Here is a 25115-nt window from a genome sequence, read left to right as displayed (position 1 = left end):
ACGGTGGTAGTGACTTCTTCTCCCTAAGTCGAAGTTTTCGATCGCAACAACAGTTTTAAGGTGATGTTTAAATAGTTCTAATCTCGATGATGATGATGATGATGATGTGCTAAAAATGAATGATGGAAGCAATCGTGGGTGAATAGAGGTTTAACAGAACCTTCCATAGTCCGGACAGAAATAGGGTTTTGATGACAGCTTTCGAGATACAAGTCAATTTTATGGTCTTTGTGGTTACTTTTCCAGTTATATATGTGATAAATGTAAATGCTATATACTTGTATTGATAAATAGTTTGTATTGCTAAAAATATCGTTGAGAATATCAGGATATAGCCCGAGATATTGAGATTAAACTTTAAAGCAAAAGAAAAATGACAAAGAACACGTGATGTTACGAGGAAAGCCCTTTTTCGCCGGCACAAAACCTTGAGAGATGATTATAAAAGTTGTATACCACAGTCAATATTATTAAAACAATAAAAAGAGTACAACTCAAGAACAATGTTGATCAATTGTACAATGATTTCTAGTGCAAGTGTTAGTGTTAGTGTAATCGTGAGTGAGTAAGCTGCAAAAGAGAACATGTGAGTATGCGAGTGTAACGTGTAATCATAGTGTGTAAGCCCTAAGTCGATCAATTTGCCTCTTATATGTAGTGTTACGATAACAACTAACTATCTGATATCCTTGGATACTTCGAATATTCCCTTGTGAACGTTTAAGACCCATTCCATAAAGCCAACACTCATATTTTCAACAGAAAGCGCGAGTCATCGGCTTAACTTGGTCGTATTCGTTCACTCGTGCATAAGTTTAACAACACGTGCAATTATGAGTTAGTTAAATATAGGAAATAGGTTCAGGATATCAAACCTATCAAATATCCCGGATGGTTAGTCTTTGTCCGGAATATTGGTTGAAATATTCACCTATAACAATATTACCATTTAAGCTAAATATCGTGCATGTGTGTTGATTTCTTGCAACTACATAAGTGGTTGGTGGTGCTTTGGAGATAATGGTGTTATGCATCAGTGACAGAAAAAGAGAATAGGGTTTCACGTTTTTTCGGCGATTGACAGTATTTCGGCAGCAACGAGATGACAGTGGAGTGTGGTGGTAGCAGATTCAGTTGGCGATTAAAGGCTGTGGTGGTGGTTTTGAAACTGCTTATGGTCTTAGTACCTTCGGTCTACCTTTGGCAAGAAAAAAATTATTTCTCTATCTAACATCATCTTTCACTGGACTTTGCTTTCGTTCTCTAAAATGAGTCTCTCTCACACATACAACTAGGTGTGTGTTTAGCGACAATGATGAATATGAAGATTTGATTTTCTTTATGACTTTGAAGTTTGTAACCAACTGATCTTGATATGTTTCTTTGTTTATGGTCTTGAATCTGATGTAAAAACTTGAATTATATTTGCATCAATGGTAATTTTGACTTTGAAAGCAGCAAAATTTGACTGATCCAATTAACTACTCTTAAACCATATTTTGTTTGACTGGTCTGTCACGTGCCAAATAAGTTGAACGGACGAACCTGTTGGACAAAATTAAAAATATTTTTATTCTTTTTAAAGTCTTATTTATTGATTCAGTCAATACATCAGACTGTATATTTTGTTTATTTTAGACTTCATATTCATATTTAGCATTACAAATTTAGTCAATAGATAAAGTTCTTCGCTCTTTTATTTTTGATAAATTATATATATTTTTTATTATTTTAATGTATTTATGACATCATCCCGTTCCATCATTTATGAAATGCATTCCGTCTTCCATGACGATCAGAGTTGGATGCATACCCGAGCTACCAAGCCACCAGTTCAGGGGAAAATCCGCCCACCCGAAGGCCCACTACAGTAAAACCCGGTTTAGCTCGAACTGGTGACCTCCAGAGAGGCCTAGTTCTAAACTTCACTGCCACTACCAATGTCCTTCAAAGTAATGTTAGTGAGAATTGAACTTGAGACCACAAGAAGAGAAACCAAATGACTAACCACTAGACCAAATTGACAGGACAAATGATTGTTACATATAAGACTTTAATATTTTATTATTTTTTACTCCAATTATTTTATTAAAAAATACATTAAATAAAAATATTCTTTAGAATAAAGGGATACACACATATACCCATATACATATATAAATACAACATGTGAGTTCAAGAAAACCAAAACCCATACCTTTGTGTTTGAAAAGAAAACAGGAATGGAGATGAAGGGGATTTTGAAGCTTGTGGTGGTGATGTGTGTGATGGTAAGTGTGTGTAGGGGTGATGTGAATTCATTTAGGGATTGCTATGCTAAATGCTTCATTTTCTGCATGATTGAACCCAACAAAAGTCTATGCACTTGCACCACCCAATGCCTCAAAGAATGCATCTTTCCATCTCTTCCCACAACCATGGCTCTTGATCCACATACCCAGAACCTTGGCTACTGCAAGCTTGGTTGTGCCACTTCCCTTTGCTCTAACATCAGCAAAGCCCACAATCCTGGTATGCACATATATACATATATACATACACATTCATACATATAGTCAGTGGTAGACCCATGAATTATTTCCTGAGGGTGCGAACGAAGGACTCAACCAAACTTTCAAGGGGGTGTGATCATGTTTTTTGCTTATAAAATACATAATTTATTTAAGGGGGCGCCCGCCCACCCAAGCTTGTACATGGGTCCGCTCCTGCATATATAATGTGTAAATTTTTTACACGACACTAACCTAAGTCGTTGGTTGACGTGCCAACTTTGCAGGTTGGCACATTTGTTTTTCTGATTTCAAAGAAAACATGTTTTATGTCATAAATTAAACTTATCAAGTATTTTATACCAAATATAAAAGATAAAAGGGGAATAAAAGTTTTGTAGTTTAGACGTAACTAGTACACACACATTAATATGCAAAAATCCAGGGAAAACTTGTGTCATGTTCATGTGTGTGACAAGATTTTCTGGTCGGGTCTGGGTTCGTATCAAATTTTTGGTTCATGTCGGTTCACCTGTTAATCCGCAAACACGATTTACCTAACACCCATGCATGCATACATACATACATACATATGAAAGTTTGAAAATGTTCCAATGCGAATGCGCTAAGTTCATGAATACTTGGTTTGTTGTGACTCTTGTTTACAGATGGAAAGAATGTAGAAAGCTGTGTTGGGTCATGCTCAAACAAATGCACTACGAGCTACTCGTCTATATCACCTTAACTTGACACACCACTCATTTAAGTCGTCGATTTCATGTTTCATAATTGCATTGTTTTGTTCTTATTCATGTTGATCGTTCATGAAAACATATCCAAATCATTGTAAAAGTCATTGTTGTATTGTATTGTTTTGAATTTAAAGACTCAACTGAAATGAAACTTTCTTAGATTGACCTATTTAATATGATTAGTTTGATCTTGTTTTCTTGCTATTTGCACCCTTATGGCGTTATTTTTTCTGACATTATTCAACTTTTTTAATAAAAATATTCGTACTCAGTTCCTTTTGATTAAACTATAAATTGTGAAAAACAAGAAAAACCAATATAAACTTTCAATGAATTTAGTGTGTGTATATTGTCGTTACTTGACCCGTGAACTTGCCTGACTACTGCTTGTGAATGACACAAAATGACAGCATGTGGGAAATCCACTTAACACACGGATTGGGTTCTGTAGGAAACCAGCTTTGTATTTTTTTTAATCACAAACTCAACTAACAACCTAATTTGATATAAGTTACAAGTCCCCTTTTGTCTTGCAGTCTCTTTCTTTTTTTGCTTTGTTTTGTTATTCGGTTTCTTGCTGGCCTTATATATGTATAAAGTTGTTGCCGTTCAAAAGAAGTGGAGCCGATCTGACTCAACTGTGTTGGGCCAAGTAGAAAGCCAGTTTTGACGGGTGCAAGTGGTGCGACCGTACAGGGTCCATTTTTGGAGGGCCCAAATATTTCTTTTCTTGTTTTACATATATACTTTTTTATTATTATTCAACTATTATATCTAAAATTTAACCACAAAATAAGTGATAGAAGAGCCGGTAAAAACCTCTCTATGTCGTATCATATCATAGGTGATGTCCTGAGGGCAAGTCTTGGTGGCACCATTTTTTTCTCCCTTCTCCTTCTCCTTCTCCTCCTCCTCCTCCTCCTCCTTTGTAGGCCTCGTTTTTATATAAGAGTAAATTACAAAAAACGTCCTTTACGTATGTCACTTCTTGCAAACTGTGTCTTTTGTCTTCAATAATTACAGAAAACGTACTTGATGTTTGCAAACCCTTGCAAGTTATGTTCTTTAGCCCTAACTCAGTTAATTTTTTGTGGTTAAATCTGACCAAATGAACCCCACATGGGGGTATTTTGGTCATTTTACTCTCGTGTGGAGTCCACTTGGTCAGATTTTTAACCATAAAAATAACCGAGTTAAGGCTAAAAGGACATAACTTGCAAGGGTTTGCAAACATCGAGTACGTTTTCTGTAATTATTTAAGACAAAGAACACAGTTTGCAATAAATTGCCAAAACCTTGTTTTATTAAAGAAATACAAGATAACAAACACAACTTGCATCATAAACAGGCGGACCCAAAACCAACACTAACCGCGACTACTTCCATTTCCCATCACCGATTAGGTCCAATCTAGTGTCGAACTGGTGCACAACCCTACCAAAACATAGGACTGAGTTTGAATCGTGTTTGAGCTTGCGTTGTTTCAGTTCAGCCCCAGTTGTAAATACTCGGTGATACCATTAGAAACAAGTAACGACAATACTCTCATATAATCTAACATCCACATAGCACACGACTCTTAATAACCGACATTTACTAGTACAACAGCATGTACAAGCATTTTTTACCGGCAGTACATAAGGCAACCGTGCTGGAAAGATTTAAGAACAGAAAACGCTCCAGCTTGCATGAACGGTGACTAGCGTCCCGGCAGATGCAGATACGCAACCATCCTTGGAAGGATGGATCGTAATGGATGGTTGATTTAGCGGTCAAATATGTAAAATAAAGACCAGATTTAAAAGAAATGTCTCGCTGGTCGAAATACAGCATAAAACCTCCTAAACCATTATATTAGAACAAAAAACTATATAATTAAAATAATAACTTTTTTGTAATAATATTTAACACACCAATAATTTGCAAAAAATATTAATTTTTTTAATAAAAAGCGTAAGAAAGATTAGTAACGCTATTGCCGCCTCTAAAGATATAGCAATCCCTAAAGAGCCCAGGCAAACAAATCATCAACCCGAAATGATTATCATTTAATCAACTCCATATTTTGAGTTTTGTCTGCAAATTTGACTCAAAACAATACTATTCTCCACAAAAAGCCCAATGACAACAGACTCGATAAGATATAAGGTTTACGTTAAGAAAGAAATAATAGATAAGGAAAAAGACAAACTCGGCTACATAATGAGAGATGACCCGTTCACCAGAAAGATCCATTTGATCTATTTGACGTTCTATATGCCTTCAAAGGTAGAGATGGCGACTACCTCTTGCATACAATCGATTGCCCGATTTACCCCTACTCATCTGACGCTTTAGGAGAATTTTCCGGAGTCTTCAAAGATGGAACAGCAGCATTCGCATTTGTGTTAACACCTTTGTGTTGTGTAACAACTGCACGAAACTCTTCAACGATAGCAGGATCTTTGAACTTCAAAGCAAAAGTTGAGAGACCGTCTTTTCCTTCATTGGCGCTATTCAAACAAGCAAATGTAATCCCCTTTTTCTCCATATTTGTCAGTTTCATGTCGGGGAAAAGACTAGCGTTTAATATCAATCTGTAATTGCCTTTAGCTCGCATCACGAGTCTACCTTTTTCATTTCCGCTTGTTGAAACGTTGACTTTTAACTCTCCTTTACCGCGCTCTTTCCACCCGCCATCAATAAACTCGAATAACACAGAATCTGCGGTGAAAACCGCCTTTTCGTTCTCTTCACCCGTCTCTACTTCAACTTTTTTAATAGCAGGTACGTTGCTTCCTTCAGTGGTATCAGAAACGGGCCCGAACAGCGACGAGTTCCCATTGGTACCAAAACTAAAAGACGGAAAACTGGGCTGGTCACCTTTTGTGATCGGCCCGAATGAGAAACTCGAACTCGAAAATCCGGTCCCGACAATTCCAGTGAAAGCATTTTGACTGCTTGAAAGCTGTTGGAACGAGTTAACCGTTGCAGCTTTTTCAGTGTTCTTTTCTTCTTCATTATCAGCATCATTGCCGGTTGAAGCTTTTTCAGTGTTCTTTTCTTCATCATTCTTAACATCGCTGCTTTCGGTTTTTTTGGCTTCACTTTCAGCCTCTTCTTTTGCTGACACAGCGTCAGCTGATTCAACTTTCTTCGCCTCGCTGTCAACTTCATTGTTTTCCGCCTCGTTAACTTTGCTTTCAACTTCTTGACTACCGCCATCTTCTTCCTTTACAGTTTCCTTTTTATCATTATCTTGAGACTCATTTGTAACTGCCACAGGGGTAGAAGTGGTATTTGTAGGAGGTACTAACTGAATTGATGCGAAGGGGTTCGATGACGGTGCAGCTGGAGTGGAAGTAGCGTTTGTGGGAGGTACTAACTGAATTGACGCAAAAGGGTTGGATGGAGGTGCGGCTGGGGCGGAAGATGTTCGGTTTCGACGGACTTTTACAATTCTTCTATTGGCTAAAACCTCTTCACTAGCTTTCTTGAATGTACCTGCTTCTTGTTCATTAACATCTTCTTCGTCGTCAAGACCAGGGTTGTCTCTGTTTAGTTCCCTTCCTGCAGCCCGTTTTTTGGACGGTGGAAGTGTGTTCTCCGCGTCGCCCATGACAGAAAAGTGATGGAAATTTGAATCCAAGAATGCTGATCAAGAACCTGAAACGAAAGAAACGGATTTTGCATGACACAGAAAGATAAACATTTCTAATAGAATAAACAACTTCTTCACAGCTTATCGATATAACTTAGTAGTGGCAAATCTCAGCTAATACACCGAAGCCATAAGTGGAAGTGGAGTACAGGATAAAAAGCCTTTCAGATAAACTAGAAAATACCTTATTTTTGAAAATCGAAGCAATAAGAAAAACACCGCAGGGCCTTAGGGCGGTACTTCATGTACACGTGGGTCAAAAAAAATTATATATATGGTCTACAGGACATCAAGAGACTGATATCTACTCATGATTGAAAGGATGTAGCGATTGTTAATGGTTTACATAATTAAAATACTGATATGTAAAAGAGATGAGAGAGATGCGACTTTAATTGTACATACTAGTATACCACATAAAGCTTATTTGGTTGTAAAGCTTCCTCTTTTTAAAACCAAGAAAAACACAACCAGCCGCCATAAAAAAATACAACATAAAGAAATTTCTTTCGTATCTCAAAACCTTGGTTTTAAAAAGCACGCCTCAGGCGTGCTTAAGCGCGAGGCGCACACCCCGGAGCTTTTTCACTCAGCGCCTAGAGTAATTACAAGAAGCGCCAAAAAAGCGCGCTTTTTGGGATTTTTCTGGGCTTTTTGGCTTGAGGTGCGCGCCTCTTGTACCTGAAGCGTTTATATACATCTAAGTGTTGTACCTTGGGTTTTTTGGCTTGTACATGCAGCTAAAATCGTAAAAAAAACCTTACTTATAGCTATATTTTGGGTAGGAAAAGCTACAAAACCTATGGGATATACAAAAAAAAATATAATTAGCTTGGGCCTTGGGTACGAAAAGGCCGCCGCCTAACCTCGTCGCTTTTGTGCGCCTCTCGCTTATTAAAACCAAGCTCAAAACAGATCGGAAAACCAGTAAAAAACGGTAACGTAAGACTCTACAGCTCAACTATTTGTTACATAAACCTGATTATTATTAGTCATACAAGCAATGTTTGAGACTTGAGTTACCCACACAACATAAAATCATCTCAACAAGAGCTTCAGAAACTCATTCATGCCCATCCACCTTCTAAACCTAATCAAACACTAAAGCACGCTAAAAAATCATATTATTTCATAGAAGATACATAAACAGTTTAACCTAATCTGCCTCAATTTTTATACTATTTCTAGAAAGTATCAAACAAATCTAAACCCTAGACAACAAGAATAGTCAAATTTGTGCAAATCTTACAGAACTTAACATCAAAATCGGTAACAACGAGATGGATAATTATGAACACTACGATGATTGAATGAATAATAAGAATCGTAACGAAGTTCAATAGCATCGATCAATGAAATCATCAAAAGTTGATAACTTACGAGATGTAAATGGATATAAAGGATACCTTGAAAAGCGGAGGAGTGTAGAGTAGGCTTTGGCGGTGCGGACTGCGGACGCTTGCCTTTGTATATGAACGAACCCTAGACTAATGATTCATCCAACTTCTGATTCACAATCTTATTATTCGATATAAAATATTTTTTTTTTTATTTTTAGGATTATTAGGCCATGGGTATGGGGCTTGGGTTGGGGTGTGGATAGAGGTGTACAAATCGGTTAATCGGTTATTAAAAAACCGGTTTAAAAAAAACCGGTTTTTTCACCCAAAATAAAAACCGGTTTTTTTTATAACCGGTTCCGGTTACTAACCGGTTCCGGTTACTAACCGGTTTTTGAGGTCCAAAACAATAACCGGTTGGGACCGGTTGGGAAAAACCGATTTTTTACCAGTTTTAACCGGTTTTTTAATAACCGGTTCGGTTAATAATTGGTTTTTGAAGTCAAGAATAGTAACCGGTATAAAAACCGGCGGTTAAAAAAATCGGTTAAAAAAAAACCATTTTCGGTTTTTTTTCCGGTTTCGGTTCTAAAACCAGTTTTTTTGTACACCTCTAGGTGTGGGTTGGGGGAAAACGCCCAAGCCACCACCCCGGGTGGGCTTGGGTTAGGGTGTGGCCCTTGGGGCTTGGCTTTCAAGCCGGGCGTGGGGCGGTATGGACATGCTAGCTGGCTGCCTCCCATTCGCTCACTCGCCACGTCATAGCGGACTTTTCAAATTTTGAATTTTAAATTCAAACGGTTTGGGGAAAACCAAACCGCCACCCGGGTCTCCCAACAACCCCTATATATTGTAACCCCCAACCCACTGGTCCCCCCCATCCCACGAACCCAACCCCACCGGCTACCCAGTTCTCTCGAACCCGCTAACCCATTGGTCCCCCCCCCCATCCCACGAACCCGCTATGGCATCCTGGACCCATGAAGAAGAAATGACTCTCGTCACTAGCGTCGTTGACGCTATGAAGGGGCGGCCACCGGGCCAAACAAAATATTGGCCGGAAGCATTCGCAGCCTACCGACATAACGTCGGTAACGACCGCCACAACCTCAACGCGTGCTAACATAAATGGCGCGAGCTACGGCCCAAGCTCGAGCGTTTCAAGGCTTACTACGAAGCCGTTCCGAGCGGCGAGTTAAGCCACAAGGACCGGGTGACGGTGGCGAACATAGAGTTTCGAGGCAAGGAGCAAAAGGCGTTCGACAAGATCGACCTTTTTGAAATTTATTTAATGCTCTAGGTTTGTTATTTTGTAATTTTTAGATTTTTTTTTAATATTCTGCCACGCGGTGCACCCAACCCAAGCCCAACCCATGCCCCGCCATACCCCGCGGACACGTAACCAGGCGGTGGGGGGGGGGGGGGCTCCCATTCCACGTGTCAACAAATACCCCAACCCAAGCCCAAGCCCAACTCAAGCCCCACCATACCCCACGGTCTTAGAATTGGTATTTTGTTTTTCTAACTAGTTTTTGCCCCGTCCGTGTTGTGAGACGCTAAGCGGAATATATTTTGTCTCATAACATGTACGTCTGTGTTTTAGTTACTTGTACATACTACTCATAACACAATATATATATAAAAAAAAATACATCGAGTCAACCAACTAGAACAAAATACTATCATATTTTTGCTAAAATGTGATTTTATTTAACTTGTATAATGTTTAATCATCTTTGCAACTTGTGCTAGTTGCAAAGATGATCAAACGATAATTACACAAGTTAAAAAAACCACATTTGGCAATTACGCTAGTTGAAGGATGAACAAACTGTAACGTTCCGAATTTTTCAAACCTTTTCCATTTTGTTTTTAATTCGTATTCTATCTTCAATCCTTTATAACTCAAGAATTGATCATAATGAAAATTATATTTTATATATCATTGTTTAATAATACTTGCATAATACGTAAACATTTCGCGAATACACGTTTTAATTTAAAACCGAGCTATACATCGAGATCATATTTTATTTGAAATATTATCCATGCGTGATTTAATATTACACATGCTTGCATACACTTAAAACACCCAAAAACATGTTTAACTATATGTTTTGAGCATCAAATAACAAACAAAACAACCACAAGGAGCAAAAATGAAATTTCCATCATCCTGACTACCAACCAATTCATTTTAAACCCAACTACTTATCCCACTTATAAATACCAACCCCTAACACCTTATAAGGCCATATGTAGTGGTAGAGCCACATAGTGGGGGGTTATGTGACAAGTGGCAATTGTGTAAGAATGGGGTTACATATGTAGCTATATAACTTAAGTGTGTAATGGGGTTACATATGTGCGAGGCTTTATATATATGTATGTATATATATATATATGTGTGTGTGAGTGGGGAAGGAATGGTAACGTCGTGATATACATAGCGGGCAGACAAAAAACCCCATTGCGCCGGCCGTAACGGTGTAGCCAGGCGCTATGGGGAGCCATCATCGTCTCCGGCGGTATATACCGCCCCATTACGGACGGTATAAACACTTTCACCACTTCTAAATCACTCTCTAATCTTCCAATTTTCCACTTTGGGTAGAATGTTCAAGAACCAAAATAGTGAGTTTTGGTCTTCTTTCTTACATTTTTCTTCTTCTCCTTCCTCGGATAACCTCTAGGAGAATTACCACATGTTTACCAAGGTAAACAAAGTTGGTATACTACCATTTTCGAGGTCCACATGAGGATTTTTGTTAAACTTTATAAACATGTTTATGTTTACTTTGTTTTTGGAATTTTTTCGCACCAAAACAAGTCACCAACAAACTTCTATGTTTAAGGGTTGTGTTAAGGTTTTATTCCATAAATTTTAAGGTTCATATGCCTTATTTTAAGTTCTTGTAAGTCTCTAAGTAATCTCTAAGTCATAAAGTGAGTAAACTACACCAAGCCTCCAATCTCGCAATGTTGGAAGTACTCGCATAGGTGATACCTCACTTGGTTACTTAGCAAACTAAAGGGTGTAACACCCATGAAAAACGCAAACTAAAAATAGTGTACAAATAAGTATCTAGGCAAGATATGTTTTATGTAGTTTCATACTTATAAGTTTTCCATTTATATTCCAATCCTAAGATCCTCATACTCTTACACCTTTGTTTACCATTTTAGGGTAAACTTTGGTGACTCCATCCTTCAAAACCATTCACTCGCATTTTGTGGAAATCTTCGCAAACCGTGAGTTCATACTTGACTCATTTTACGCTTTAAACACTATTTGGGTTGCAACATGTATCCATATCAAAATTACAATCACACATACAATCAATCTTATGCAAACACTCAATTCTTAAACATGCTTACGTGTTATGTTACTTGTTTATACATACTAGGACAAATCATATGCATGCTACCTGTCATTAACTTTAAAAAGCCTCCCTTAACATGTATATCATTATAGGATTAACACACCGCCCCGTTTGTTGGGTCATTGTTAAGTATTCAACCTTTACGGTCCTGTTCACTTCGGTGATAAGGTTACGCTAGTGGAATTGGGTTGATATTTGGTCTTGCATGCTAGTATGATTATATGTCTTAGTATACAATCAACATGTGGATCTGATATTTTTATTCATACTTATGCTATATAGACAAACTAGTATGCTCACTGACATAATTTGTGTTGACTGATATTTTAGGAAATATTTGGTGATGATTTCGCGAGAAAAAACCTAAGGTGGATTAGATACTCAACTAGTTTTAATTTATGCATTTTAATATTGGTTGTTTTGATATTCCAGTTGTCGTACTTTTCATTTTCATGAACAATGTAATGTTTTATCTAGTGAAATGAAATAAATTTTTGATTTTTAATTTATTGTCGCAAATTTAGTGTTAGTTGGAAGATGATCAAACAACAATTATGCAAGATCAAATACCAACAAACTTTACGATAGCATGAACAATTACGCTAGTTGAAAGATGATCAAACAACAATTACGCAAGTTCAAAAAGTTTAAATGAGGTCATAAGTCACTATAAAATTAATCAAGTTACAAAGAAATTACGCGAGAAACAAAGAAACCAGATAAGGAATTAAAATTACTTGTGTTAATTTTCCTTGATAGTATTCCATAGGTTGAGTTTGCTTCGTCGTTCCTTCATATGCTCTTTTAGTCAACCCTTGTTAAATAATAATCGATTAAAATTTTACTTTAGACTTTAAAACTCAGTGTTTTGGAATGAAAAATACCCGAATTACGTGTTTTAGCCATATATAAGGTGCTTATTTTTCAAAGGTTTTGAGAGAAACCGGTAAAATTATGGTGTTGTATATTGAATTCAATTTGGGAGAGGATTAGTTTGCAATTGAGAAATGACATTAATGCCCTTTTTAGTAAAACACATGTTTTATTTTTGCTAATATTTACACTTTTGCCATTACGTTTGGATTAACCACTGATCTGATTTAATGGGCAACCCACAATCTTTTGTACGCTTTGTATGTTAACCGGCCTCTTATTTAAAAAAAAATGTTATTTTGAATACTAAGTGACATTTAAAATTTTAGTTATTTACGAGAATTCAAAATTTGGGCTTTGTAAGGCCATCCGTAGTCATAAAGCCCCTTGTGGGGCGTTATGCGACACGTGTCGTGTCACGTCACACGGGGGCTTTATGGGGCGTTATATCACTAGAGCCTGTAGTCATAAAACCCCTACCCATCATTACCTGTTTAATAATTTTCAACTTTATTAATTAATATAAAAAAAATTGCTTGTTTCTGATTGGTGGAATGTTGGAAAGGAACCAGAATAACGGCGCCATCTCCATCGCGCCATGGCAGCCATCTCCGGCCATAGCGCCCTGCGTTTCGGTGTGGGCGGCGCCATGACGACGCTATGGGGTGCCATACCGCCCCACTACATATGCTCTAAATAGACAACAAGAATTACAAGATAACACAAAATCGAATGGATTAGCTTTAATAAGATAACATATCACTTGAATCATATCCCGGGTCAAATCCGGGTTCAGATATCACCCATCCCCCTCTCTTATCCTCCCACCCAATCCCACAACAGATTCTCTCCCTCCCACCAAAACCTGCAATGTCTCTCCGGATTCTCTGCGACACCTCCACCATAACACCATGCACCCGCTTCCCTCTCCACCGTCCATCCCTCCTACCCCCTTCATCCGTACGCACAAATCTCCACATCGTTTCAGCTGCCAAAAAACTCTCCTCTAGAACCGGCAAATTCGACAGCAAGAACAAAAGGGGGTCACCCTCATCCGAAGAAGATGAATCATCAAGTGATGGTGCAATTGGGACCGTTGATTCGACCCCGGAGGTGCAGAATTTTGATGGGTATGTGTTGCCGGATCTTCCTGGGCTTGAACCGGACTTTTGGGAAGGGCCTCAGTGGGATGGTTTTGGATTCTTTGTCGAGTATTTGTGGGCTTTTGGCATCGTATTTGCGGTAATTGGTTTAATGTTTTTTTGGTTGTTTTGTTCATTAAGACATTTACACAAACACCTGGCGTGCTCCAATGTTGTTTTAGTGGTAGCAAATTATATCTAAGCTATATTGAAATTTAACTAAAACCAAAACTGAATTTCATACCGTATATGCGTGGTTGGTACTGGTGGTACTGGTATTGTATGGTACCATTAGAGCATTCACATCCATTCCACCATTTTTTTTCACCCTAAATTACACTAAAATACACTATATTTTCTCTCTCCTTTTCAATTAAATAATATATTTTTATACCTTTATCATTATCTTTTATCTCTCCTTCACTCACAACCACTTTCAAAATATATTAAAAAATTATAGGGGTAAACAGTGTCTTTTCAAATATACAGATGAACAGTAACATTTTCTCTCTCCTCCACTCACAACCACTTTTTATACTCTTCATATTATAAAAACCCCACTCAAACAATTTAGTGGAATGGATGTGAATGCTCTTAAAAGTTCAACCACCAGTACCGAATGTATAGTAACGATACTGAATTTGAGCTAAATTCAAAATTGAATCGCATGCCGGACCTTATATGTTGTGTTGGTACTGGTATGGTACGGTGCCATTAAAAGTTCCAAACCGGTTCAGTACCACATAGTACCGACACCAAATATGAGCTAAATTCAAAACCGAATACCGTGCCGTATATGTTCGAGCATTCACATTCTGTCCACCAAAATTCTGTGAGAGGCTCCTCCACATTACAAATAGTGCTTATGAGGGGTTGTGAGCAGAGCCGGCCCAAGCCCAAGTATTTTGACGCTTGGGCTTTAGGCCTCCAAATCAATAGGCCTCCAACTTAGAAAAAATATGTATGATATTTGGGCGGGACTGAACTTTTATTTACACAACAAAAAGGTATACAAAAATACAAAAAAATTAAGTTAACTTCACCAACAATAAACCTTTTAGTTCATTTTTAGTTCATTTTGCCGGTCCCAAGCCTGGGTAAATAAAGGTTTTTCTCAAATGGTATTTTTTTTGGAAAAAGGCCTCGAGTTTTGCTTTAGGCCACCAAAATGGTTGAGCCGACCCTGGTTGTGAGTATAGGAGAGAGAAAATGTTACTGTTCATCTGCAAATACGAAAAAACACTGTTTACCCTTATAATTTTTTTGACATATAAAGAAAGTGGCTGTGAGCATAGGAGAGAGAAAAAGGTAATGATAAAGGTATCTGATATGGTACAGTGCGGTTAAAAGTTCCGAACTGGTTCCGTATCCCATATTACCGGTACCAAAATTGAGCTAAATTAAAACCGAATACTACTGTGTATGTCCGCTCGATAGCAGTATGGTACGGTACGGCGCCGGTATTCGGTACGGAAATTCTCATCCCTAATTTAATGATGGGAAAAGATTTGAGGAAAGTAGGAAAAGGGTTTAACAGTTTCAAATTGAAGGTGTTTTATGAATCAATGTAAGATCGATTTACAAAGTTTCGTATAAACTGTGTTGAAATTGCAGTTAATTTCTAGTGGAATTGCTGTGGCAACGTATAATGAGGGTGCAACTGATTTTAAAGAAACTCCGGCATACAAGGAGTCGGTTCAATCGAGGGACTTGTTAGAAGAACCCGAGGCGTCGAGTCCTGATGTTTTCGAGTCCAATCCTACCGAAGAAGCTCCTAGTTTGGAATGATTCGCAGGTTTACTGATTATCATATTTGGCGCAAACGGCATAGAATGTTGTTTGAGGTAATGTATTTTGATGCAATAACAATTACTCTTTTGTTGTGCAATATACAAGTTTAGTTTGAATGATGGATCAAAGGATGTGTATAAAGATGATTTTTATGTTATTATGGTAGGTGGCTATTTTTTAAAAATCTTTTTATATACATTATAAACTGTGTGATTATTATAGATGTAGTCTTATAAAGTTATAAAGTAAAGATGCATGAGTAATCATAGTTAGCATGCTTTTGAACACATGTATGCCAAACACATGGTATAGGAGAGACTTGGTGTTCTAAGGGACCCAAGTTCAATTCCTGCTCTTCCCATTATTTTCTGTGGCACCTGGTGATGATGGGAGACTAGGCGAGTAGGCGGAGATCGCTAGTTCGATCCTTGAACTGAGCGGGTTTTACCTCACCGCACTGTCGTGCCTTCGGGCCAGTGTTCACGGGCTTCGGCCCTAGGTGAGGGTTTTCCCCGGTTTGGAGGCGAGTGTATCCCGATGGGGTGAATTTCGGCAGTACCCCATTTGGAGGATTCGTTGGCCGTTCAAAAAAAAAAAAAAACAAAACAAAACAAAACAAAACAAATCGAAAGGGTCACAATGAATGAATGCATTTACAACACAAACTTAACACCCCATAATAATCTTAAAGAACTATTCAACAATAAGGGTATGTTTGGCATGGAGCTTTTATGAGCTTTTTGAAGCTTCAAGCTTTAAGCTTTTAAGAAAAAGCTCCTATTTAATAAAAAGTCTTGTTTGGTTGAAGGAACTTTAAGCTTTTAGGTTAGGAGCTTGAAGCTTTTGGTTGAACGCTACTAGTAGTAGCGTTTAGAAGGAGCTACAAGCTTTTAGGGAATAATGACTATTTTAACCTCTCAAAATAAGAAACTTTTTAATGCACCAACTTTCTAAATTTTTAGTTATGTCCATTTTGGTAATTTTATACATTTTATTAAAAGCTCCAGCTACTCTACCAAACACCAAATATATCTAAAAAACTACAGCTACTAGCTACCAGCTACAGCTAACAGCTTTCAGCCACCAGCTACCAGCTTGCAGCTTTCAGCTAGCAGCCATCAGCTACTTTTGCCAAACATACCCTAAATATAAATGATAAAACATTGCAATCCCGTAAATCACTATATTCAAGGTTTTGTAGAGATAACAATTATACTATTAATTGACAACAATTAAATTAAACAAATCTTATACTAGCCTTTCGTTCTCTCATTTGCATCCATGCATTAGCCAAAGAGTTGCGAGCCCTTTGTAGCGGTGCCCAAAGCGCACAAATCATGTTCAAATTCTAAAGTCCTGAGCTGGTTTGGGTTGGTCAACAAAAGGTCAACAGCGGTTTTAGTTTCAAACTGATTCCGGAATCGCTTGGTTGCTCGACGGTGAAGTAAGAAACGGATTAGTGTGCGAGGTTTGATCGACGTTCAGCCCTGTTCGTCTGGATCTTACCTCTCTTTCTAATCGGTTAATTATTCTCACCCATTCGCCTCCAGGGATCTTTCGGTGCTTCTCTTCCTTTCATTCTTGTTCCGTTCCGGAGGATTTCCAAGCTTGGATCAGACCTTGATTGCTTAGTAGGTCTGTTATTAGTCGCGGCTATCTGAGTATAGTTTAGCTAGACCGATACGAATCCTATTAACCTTTTAAAAGTTTGTCTCTGGGCTGTGGAAATGGTAGGGAGATGGGGGGTAGACAACCAGTACAGAAACTATGGTGGGTATGGTAGTGGAAGACCTGTAACAACGTTCTTCGTTACTAACCTCCCGGATGGGGTCACACAGTCATTATTATGGACGACATTCATGCCGCATGGGGTAGTTAAAGATGCATACGTAGCAAAGAAACGGGATGTGCGTGGCAACTAAAAGGTATGAATACGATCAAGATCTATGATGCAAAGCTAAGTGTGTCAGTGGCCCGATTTGGAAAAAACCATAGGCAAACCGCCTAACCAACTGGACATCGGCCGACCGAGTATCGTTACAAGGAGAACAATGTGCAGCCGACTAGGGTCTACGTTCCGAAGCCGGTTCTCAATAAAGGTTTATACTCGGAGGTGGTAGCTGGAGCTAAGGTTGGTGCGTCCTGTTCCAAAAAGATCTTGAAAGTTGAGGAGAGAGCAACGTTATACCCAGATCACTGTGTCATGAGGTCCGTCATCGGTGATGTTAGAGATGTGAAGGCCTTTGGTAACATCAAAAACATGTTGAAGGAAGGTGGGTATCCAGATTGTTCGGTGGGGTACATCGGAGGAATGAAAGTTATGGTGGTTTTCAAGGTTAAAAGATCGGCAGTTGACTTTGTAGCAAGGAAGAAAGAATACTGGGAAAGGGTGTTCTCAACAACTGTACTGTGGGAAGGCCAACATATAGGATTTGAGCGTTTGGCTTGTCTGGGAAGATTATTGGTATGCCGTTACAATTACGAGATCTGAGATTCTTTGATCGTATAGGGGACTTGTTTGGTACCCTCGTGTCTGGCTCGGAGTTCTTGTGGCAGCAGACCGACAATTCCACAGGTATGGCATGGGTATTGACTTCTGAGGCTAAGCGTATCGATGACGAGATGGAGGTTGTTTGGGGTAATGGCCAGTTTAAAGTTTGGGTAGTGGGGGTGGAAAACAAGAGCTTGGACTCTATCGTCGATGATCTATCGTCTTGTGGGGGGAAGCCCCAGAGGAGTCCATCGAATCGGTGGTTGGGGAAGATGAGGAGTTTGAGGATGAGGTAGAGGAGGGGGAGATCAGGAGTCAGGAAGTTGAGGGCGGTGTGGAAATTCCGGTACCGGAGGAGGATGGAAATCCGGCGATAGTGACTGATGGGCTAGAAGATGGCGGGCCAGTTGGGGAAGGGGAAGGGGTGCATGGGAAAGTGGTGGAAAATGATGAGTTGCATGGGAAAAGTCTCAGTTGCCAAAGACAAAAGAAACATTTAATGCATCACAATTCCCAATTAGGATGGATCATGCGAAGGAGCCGACACAGCCGTTATTTGATCTGAATAAAAGCATGGGGAGCTTTTCGGTGGGGTCCACTCCAATTACGTCAAGTGGTATGTCTAGAAAGAGGCCCAGGAGGTGTAGGAGCCCAATTAATGGAAACTGTGGTGGGCCTTTGGGCCATGACAAGGAGCCCGGTGGTACTAGAAACCCATTACAGGAGTTGATTAAAAAATCTAAATTAACAAAGGATCCACCTAACACCTTTTTTACCTCTGGTGGTCAAAACAATGTGTTCGATAAAGAGGATACCCCTAATGAGGTCCCTGTTCAACCAGAGGAGTCTGGGGAATATAATCAGGTGGACGGTGACTTCGACCAAGTGATACCTGAGGTACCTGGACATGAATCGGAGGCAGAGAAAAGTGCAGGTGCTTCCGGCGGCGACCAGGGAAGACCAGTATTGGCCGGGGATACAGAACCTGAGGCGAATGCGGATGAAGTTGCAGCCACTATCGAAGTCGGCTCTTGCTTGGGTTTTAAACTTGGTGATTTTTATAATCAGGTTAGCGTTCTGATTAATGGTGAAGGTGAATTAAATCGTGTCCAATGAATTTTTTGACTTTAAATCTGAGGGGTGGAAGGGACACCAGGAAGTCGGATTGGGTCCAGAGTCTCAAAACAACACATGGAATTCAATTTATGGCTATTCAAGAATCAAAGATTTGGTCCAGGGGCTAGATTCCCATTGAGTAATTTTTGGGGTCGATCCATTTTTGAATCTGAGGTTGTTTATGCAGTTGGTTCTTCAGGTGGGCTTGTGTCACTGTGGAACCCTATGTACTTTGACAAGGTTAGTACGATTAAACATCGACATTTTCTTATTGTGTCTGGTCAGGGGATTTGATTAACATAGTTAATATTCATGCGCAAAACGACTCGGTCGCTCGTAGGTGTATGTGGGAGGAATTGCGGGGATGGAAACAATTATTGCAAGGATTATGGCTGATTATGGGTGATCTTAACGATGTTAGATCGCCTACTGAAAGGAGAAATTCTGAGTTTGTAGCGGTAAATGCGGAGTACTTTAATCGGTTTATAGAGGTTGCGGAATTGTTTGAATATAATATGGGGGGCAGGCAATTCACCCACAGGTCTGATAATGGGCTTAAATTGAGCAAATTAGATCGATTTTTGGTTTCTAAGGTGTTTAGAGACATGTGGCCAAATGCTTTGGTGGTTGCCTTGAATAATGTTGCGTCAGATCACTGCCCGGTTATCCTATCTACTATCCCACACGACTTTGGTCCAACTCCAACACGTATCTTTAATTCCTGGATGGAGCTTCCTGGGTTGCTGGAATATGTTAACCAGCTGTGCGTTTTGTTCCGTTTCACGGGTCCCGCTGACCTGGGACTGGGGGTTAAACTTAAGTGGGTCAAGAAGAAAACAAAGGAGTGGGTATTAAATTTTAAGGAGAAACAGAAAGGTCAATATGGGGATTATGTGAATAAGCTGGAAGCATTGGATTTAGTGGCTGAAACTAGAGACTTGACGGATGATGAACTCGACGCCAGGAATTTATGCAAAAAAATGCATTTTAGAGGCCGACAGTATGAAGAATTTGGATCTGAAACAAAAGTCACGTGTTAGGTGGGCGGTTGAAGGAGACAAAAACTCGGCGTATTTTCATGGGATTATGAATGCAAACGCTTCCAATAACCGTATCAACGGGCTGCGTATAGAAGGAGAATGGGTTAATAATCCGTTTATAATAAAAGAATATGTGGCGACCTTTTTTGGGGATCGGGTTGTTGAGCCGATGGAGGATAGACCTCAGCTAGTGTGCCCGAATCTGGTTCAGCTAGCGGATATCGAGGCCGATGCCTTGATTGGTCCGTTCTCGGTGGACGAAATCAAACGTGCAGTCTGGGACTGTCATGGGGATAGGGCGCCGGGGCCTGATGGGGTGAATTTTAGCTTCATTAAGAGATGCTGGGCGGGTTTTCAAGTGGACTTTGTCAATCTTTTCAACCATATTTCTATCAGAATGCTTTAATCAACAGCGGGTGTACTTCCTCATTCTTGGCTTTGATTCCTAAGTGTAATGATCCTTGCGGTTTGACGGATTTTAGACCTATTAGCCTTATCGGCTGCATCAATAAGGTTATTTCCAAGGTCTTAGTAAATAGACTGAAGGTGGTGATACATAAGCTCATCTCTGAAGAACATACAGCTTTCTTGTCTAACCGTAGCATCTTAGACGGTCCGATTATCCTGAATGAAGTTGTGTCTTGGATGAAGAAAACAAAGAGTGGTATGATCTTTAAAGTGGATATCGAGAAAGCGTATGAAACGCTTAATTGGGCGTTCTTGAAATCCATTATGTGTCAAATCGGTTTTCCGAATTTGTGGGTGGATTGGGTTATGGCTACCGTGACCACGGCTAAAGCTTCAGTTTTGGTAAATGGGTCCCCGACCCAAGAGTTTGTGTGCCATAGGGGGCTTAGACAAGGGGATCCATTATCCCCGTTTTTGTTCGTAATAGCTATGGAGGCACTATCCGGGGTAGTCAAGAAAGCAGTATCTTGGGGGTTCCTCCACGGTATTTAGTGTACGCCCAAGGGCCCAGTTTTGTCACATTTTCTATATGCGGATGATGTGGTATTTTTAGGTGAGTGGTCAGTGGCTAATGTTCGGAATATAAATAGGATCATGAGATGTTTTTATTTGGCATCGGGTTTGAAGGTTAACCTGGGAAAGAGCAGTTTATTTGGGGTTGGGGTTGATGAGGCGGAGGTTACTGATATGGCGAGTATTTTAAGATGTAGAACGGGTAGCTTTCCTTTCAAATATTTGGGCTTGCAAGTGGGAGCAAATATGAATTTAGTTCGTAACTGAAAGCCGGCTGTGGATACATTCAAAAGTAGGTTGTCGGTATGGAAGGCTAACACGCTATCATATGGGGGCCGGCTAACACTTATCAAATCGGTACTTAATGCATTACCTACCTATTATTTCTCGCTTTTTAGAGCTCCTGTGCAGATTTTGAAAGAGTTGGAAAGACTGAGAAGAGACTTCTTGTGGGGCAACACACCGGAACACAAAAGGGCCACATGGGTTGCATGGAATGATATTGTGGCTCCGAAAGAGATGGGAGGGGTGGGCATCGGGTCCTTGAAAGAAGCTAATTTTGCACTACTAGTCAAGTGGTGGTGGCGGTTCAAGGTGGACAATGGTAGTATCTGGAAGAAGGTAGTGTGGAGTATACACCATCATAACAGGTCGTGGTCTCCGGTGCCGGTTAAAATGTCCATGCCAGGAACATGGAAACAGATTGTGGGCATTTCAAAGGACTTATTGGCGTTAGGAATTGAGCTGTGGTCATGTTTTCGGCAGAAGTGGGGAACGGTTCTGTCACGACCCCCGACCCACCCTGGACGGAATCGGGTGCCGCGAGCAGCCAAGTGGTACCGGTGGTTATTTTTGAAAACATTGCAGCGGCACTTTCATCAGGACTGTGAGTTAGGAAAATTATCAGAGTTTAAAAACACCGGATTTTATTTATAAAATAGATGGGACGAAACCCATGTTTTATAATGGTAGCTTTAATATAGATAAATTTGATTATATAAAATAATATTTCTTAATTTGATTTAATTAATAAAATAAGCCACTTCTTGATGCCTTTCAGTGCCGTATCCATCTTTTACTCCAATCTACTGTAATTACCTGAAACGCGTTTTAAAAAGGTTTTGTCAGCGGGAAATACTGAGTGAGTTCATTCAAGTTTTATAAAATTATACATAGTTATTAATTACAGCATAAGAGCGATTACAATGGCTTCTATCTTATTTTTATCTGGCGCTCTGTCACAATGGTGACAAGTCACAATGGTGACGATGGTCATACTACTATTAGGTCAATGAACCCAAGTAGTGATGATTATCCCTAGTAGGTCAATGAACCTAACTGGGAGAAAGTTAGTAATGTGCACAATACCCCACTAGCCAGTGATTCAAGATATCCACGACTTAGTCCCTGTAATTATAACTTTTGAAAATAATTTGGAGTATTGTAAAACAGTTGATAAAAAGAGAATGACTCACAATATAAGCATGCAGTATTGATTTAACAAGCTTCTTGATTCTACTCCTTCTGATAATTTAGCATATACTTTATTATTTTGGATCTTCTGATGCTTAAGCATCCATTTTGATTGTAAAGGTGTAGTTGGGAGTATTTGGATGGTTAAACATATAGTTTAACAGAATGGAATACGTATTTATGTAAAACCCAAATCAAACCTAACGGTAGTCACGAGATTCGAACCTTAACGAATTTCACAAAGTATAGTCTTATTCAGACAGTACTTTGGTATCCATTTAATGAACTCACAAAGTATAATACTTTGGATTCCGTTTAACGAAATTCACAAAGTACAACACTTTGGCATTCGTTAGTTGGTTCCTGAATCAATCGGACAGAATCTCGCTTTGGTGATTATTGGTTAGAACACCAACGTATAGAGAGAAGAAAAGAAGAAGTGAACAAAGGAAAATGAATCCTAAGCTTCCTATTTATAGGTAAATTTATTTCTTAGCTAGGAAGTTTCCTTAACCATTAAGTTTCCTTAACTATTAAGTTTCCTTAACTATTAAGTTTGCTTATCCATTTAACTAAATAACTTACTTAGCTTAAGTAATCTTGCTTAGCGTAATTAATCTTGCTTAGCTTAATTAATCTTGATTAACTGAATTAATCTTGATTAACTGATTAATTAATTATACTTAACTTAATTAACAGATTAATTAATCTACTCAGCTAACTTAGCTGCTAAGTTTATTTAAGTTTACTTAGCTATTAAGTACTCTAGCAACTCCTTGCTTACGAGTTCTAATTTCTAGATACAATGGAACTCGTATTAGTGTATTAACTCAATTCAACTTTAACGATAATCACAAGATAAAACCCTCACAACGAATGACAAAGTGTAATCACTTAAACATCCATCGGATTCACAACGAATGACAGAGTATTCCCCGGGTTCGGGTGGTACTTAAACATCCTGTCGGAATCACGACTAATGACAAAGGATAACACTTAATCATCCCGTCGGATAGTTTCAGTCGATCGGAGATTGAATCGTAGCAGCGATTAGAGTTATTACTCTAATAACGAGCAGAGTTTCGGGGTTTTAGGGCGTTGATAGAAAGAAACGGAGATACAGAGAGTAGGACGACGTTTTAGACCGTCGAACTGAGCGATTTGAACTGATCCCAAACCCCTGGCTTTATAGCCCAATGTTGTTGCCTCCCGCGAGTCGCGCACGGGTCAGCCTCCCCTGTCGCGTGTCGCGGGGAGGGTCGACCTGGCTTCGGTTGCCACGTGTCCCACGTAGGTCTGACACGTGTCGCAGTGTCGTGACGCGTGTCCTTGGCCGCCCTTCTCGTCCAATCGTGCATTTTTCCTCGATTTTCGTGCCGATACTTATCACGTATGCTCGGTCTTGACTCCAATCAATTTGGTTTTTAATTGTGAATCTAATAAGACTATTTTTATGCAATTTGGTTCATCGGACTCCAAGATTCCTTACCTGCTAAATTTTCTGGATTGAGTATGCAAGTTTCATCGCATGCAGGTTCTGGTTTTGATTACGGTTTGTTATCGAGACTATCTTTGAGGGTTGTTACATCCTCCCCACCTTGTTTTAAATCTCGTCCTCGAGATTTGGGTTACGATATTTCTTTTAGAGGTATGTCACGTCTTTAGTCAGTAAGAACAGTATTTAAGGTAGATGGTATAAAATCAAAATATCAAATTTTGTGAATATGAGTTGTACAATAAATAGGACTCAATGGTTCAACTGAATTATTTGAAAAGATCAATATCAAATGAATGAGATGAAATGATCTAGTTTCCAAGGTGATTAGGTTCAAAAAGATATATAATCAATGAATGTGAATGTTTACAAGTTGTGAATGATTTGCCAAAGGAAACTTATTTCGATTGTTAATCAACAAGCTTGAATGAAATAAAAGTTCGAAAACGATTTGTCAACTAGGAAAAACCAATGGGTTGACATTTATAAGGATACACTGGAATATAATAGAGTTTAGTGTATCTTTGTCTTAACACATAGTTGTATTAAGACCACTTTCAAGGATGAGTCAAGCGAAAGGTATATATAGATTAGCTCAAGCTACAAGTCTATACTGACACCACAAGGTGTCGTAGTGATTGAAATGATTCAATAATTGCGGTGACCGAACAATTTTACCGTTTTCGTAATCAACTGAAAGCTTTAATGAAGTAAAATTTTAGATATTTATTTCGAATAGGATTTTCAATTGAAGATCAAATGAATATTATAGAATTTTCAATCAATGATGAAAGAAACTTTAGAGATACACCGGAATATGATATGAATTTGTGTACTCTTATCTTAACACATAATTGTATTAAGATTGTTTAAGATAATGAACCAACAGGAAATAAATAAATAAATCCGTACATCAGGTAAGAAAAGAAGATTAACTCAAGTTTCAAATTGAAGAAAACGCCACCCCAAGGTGTCGTAATGATCAAAATAATAATAGCGGTGACTGAATGAAATCAAATGAAAGTTCAGTGAAGTAAATCCGAATGTTTGATTCAAAGAATCTAGTAGGATTTTTGATTGAAAAGGAAACAATTGAATAATGTTTTTCA

The 25115-nt window shown here is 39.0% G+C and overlaps 3 protein-coding genes across 4 annotated transcripts; 2 read left to right on the top strand and 1 right to left on the bottom strand.

The window, feature by feature from the left end:
• Positions 1-2175: 2175 nt before the first annotated feature.
• LOC110883590 (thionin-like protein 2) lies at positions 2176-3410 on the top strand. The gene is made up of 2 exons (XM_022131306.2): positions 2176-2511; positions 3158-3410. Exons 1-2 carry the CDS (start codon positions 2223-2225, stop codon positions 3232-3234), a joined length of 366 nt encoding a protein of 121 aa, XP_021986998.1. The 5' UTR covers positions 2176-2222; the 3' UTR covers positions 3235-3410.
• Positions 3411-5261: 1851 nt separating this feature from the next.
• On the bottom strand, positions 5262-8421 carry LOC110886681 (nuclear pore complex protein NUP50B). 2 transcript variants are annotated; one of them, XM_022134517.2, is made up of 2 exons: positions 8288-8421; positions 5262-6886 (listed from the first exon to the last, which is right to left on the bottom strand). In XM_022134517.2, the coding sequence occupies exon 2, from the start codon at positions 6837-6839 to the stop codon at positions 5559-5561; it is 1281 nt and encodes a 426-aa protein (XP_021990209.1). In that variant the 5' UTR covers positions 6840-6886; positions 8288-8421; the 3' UTR covers positions 5262-5558. The 2 variants fall into 2 exon arrangements, with proteins under 2 accessions (XP_021990209.1, XP_021990210.1); XM_022134518.2 differs by having other exon boundaries at positions 8262-8383.
• Positions 8422-13216: 4795 nt separating this feature from the next.
• Positions 13217-15594, top strand: LOC110886682. Its single transcript, XM_022134519.2, has 2 exons — positions 13217-13719; positions 15234-15594. The coding sequence occupies exons 1-2, from the start codon at positions 13348-13350 to the stop codon at positions 15405-15407; spliced, it is 546 nt and encodes a 181-aa protein (XP_021990211.1). The 5' UTR covers positions 13217-13347; the 3' UTR covers positions 15408-15594.
• The last annotated feature ends 9521 nt before the right edge of the window (positions 15595-25115 follow it).

This window comes from Helianthus annuus, chromosome 10, assembly GCF_002127325.2.
Source record: "Helianthus annuus cultivar XRQ/B chromosome 10, HanXRQr2.0-SUNRISE, whole genome shotgun sequence".
NCBI lineage: Eukaryota > Viridiplantae > Streptophyta > Magnoliopsida > Asterales > Asteraceae > Helianthus > Helianthus annuus.
Note: the sequence above shows the minus strand (reverse complement) of the source record. Positions and strands in the feature narration are given on the sequence as shown.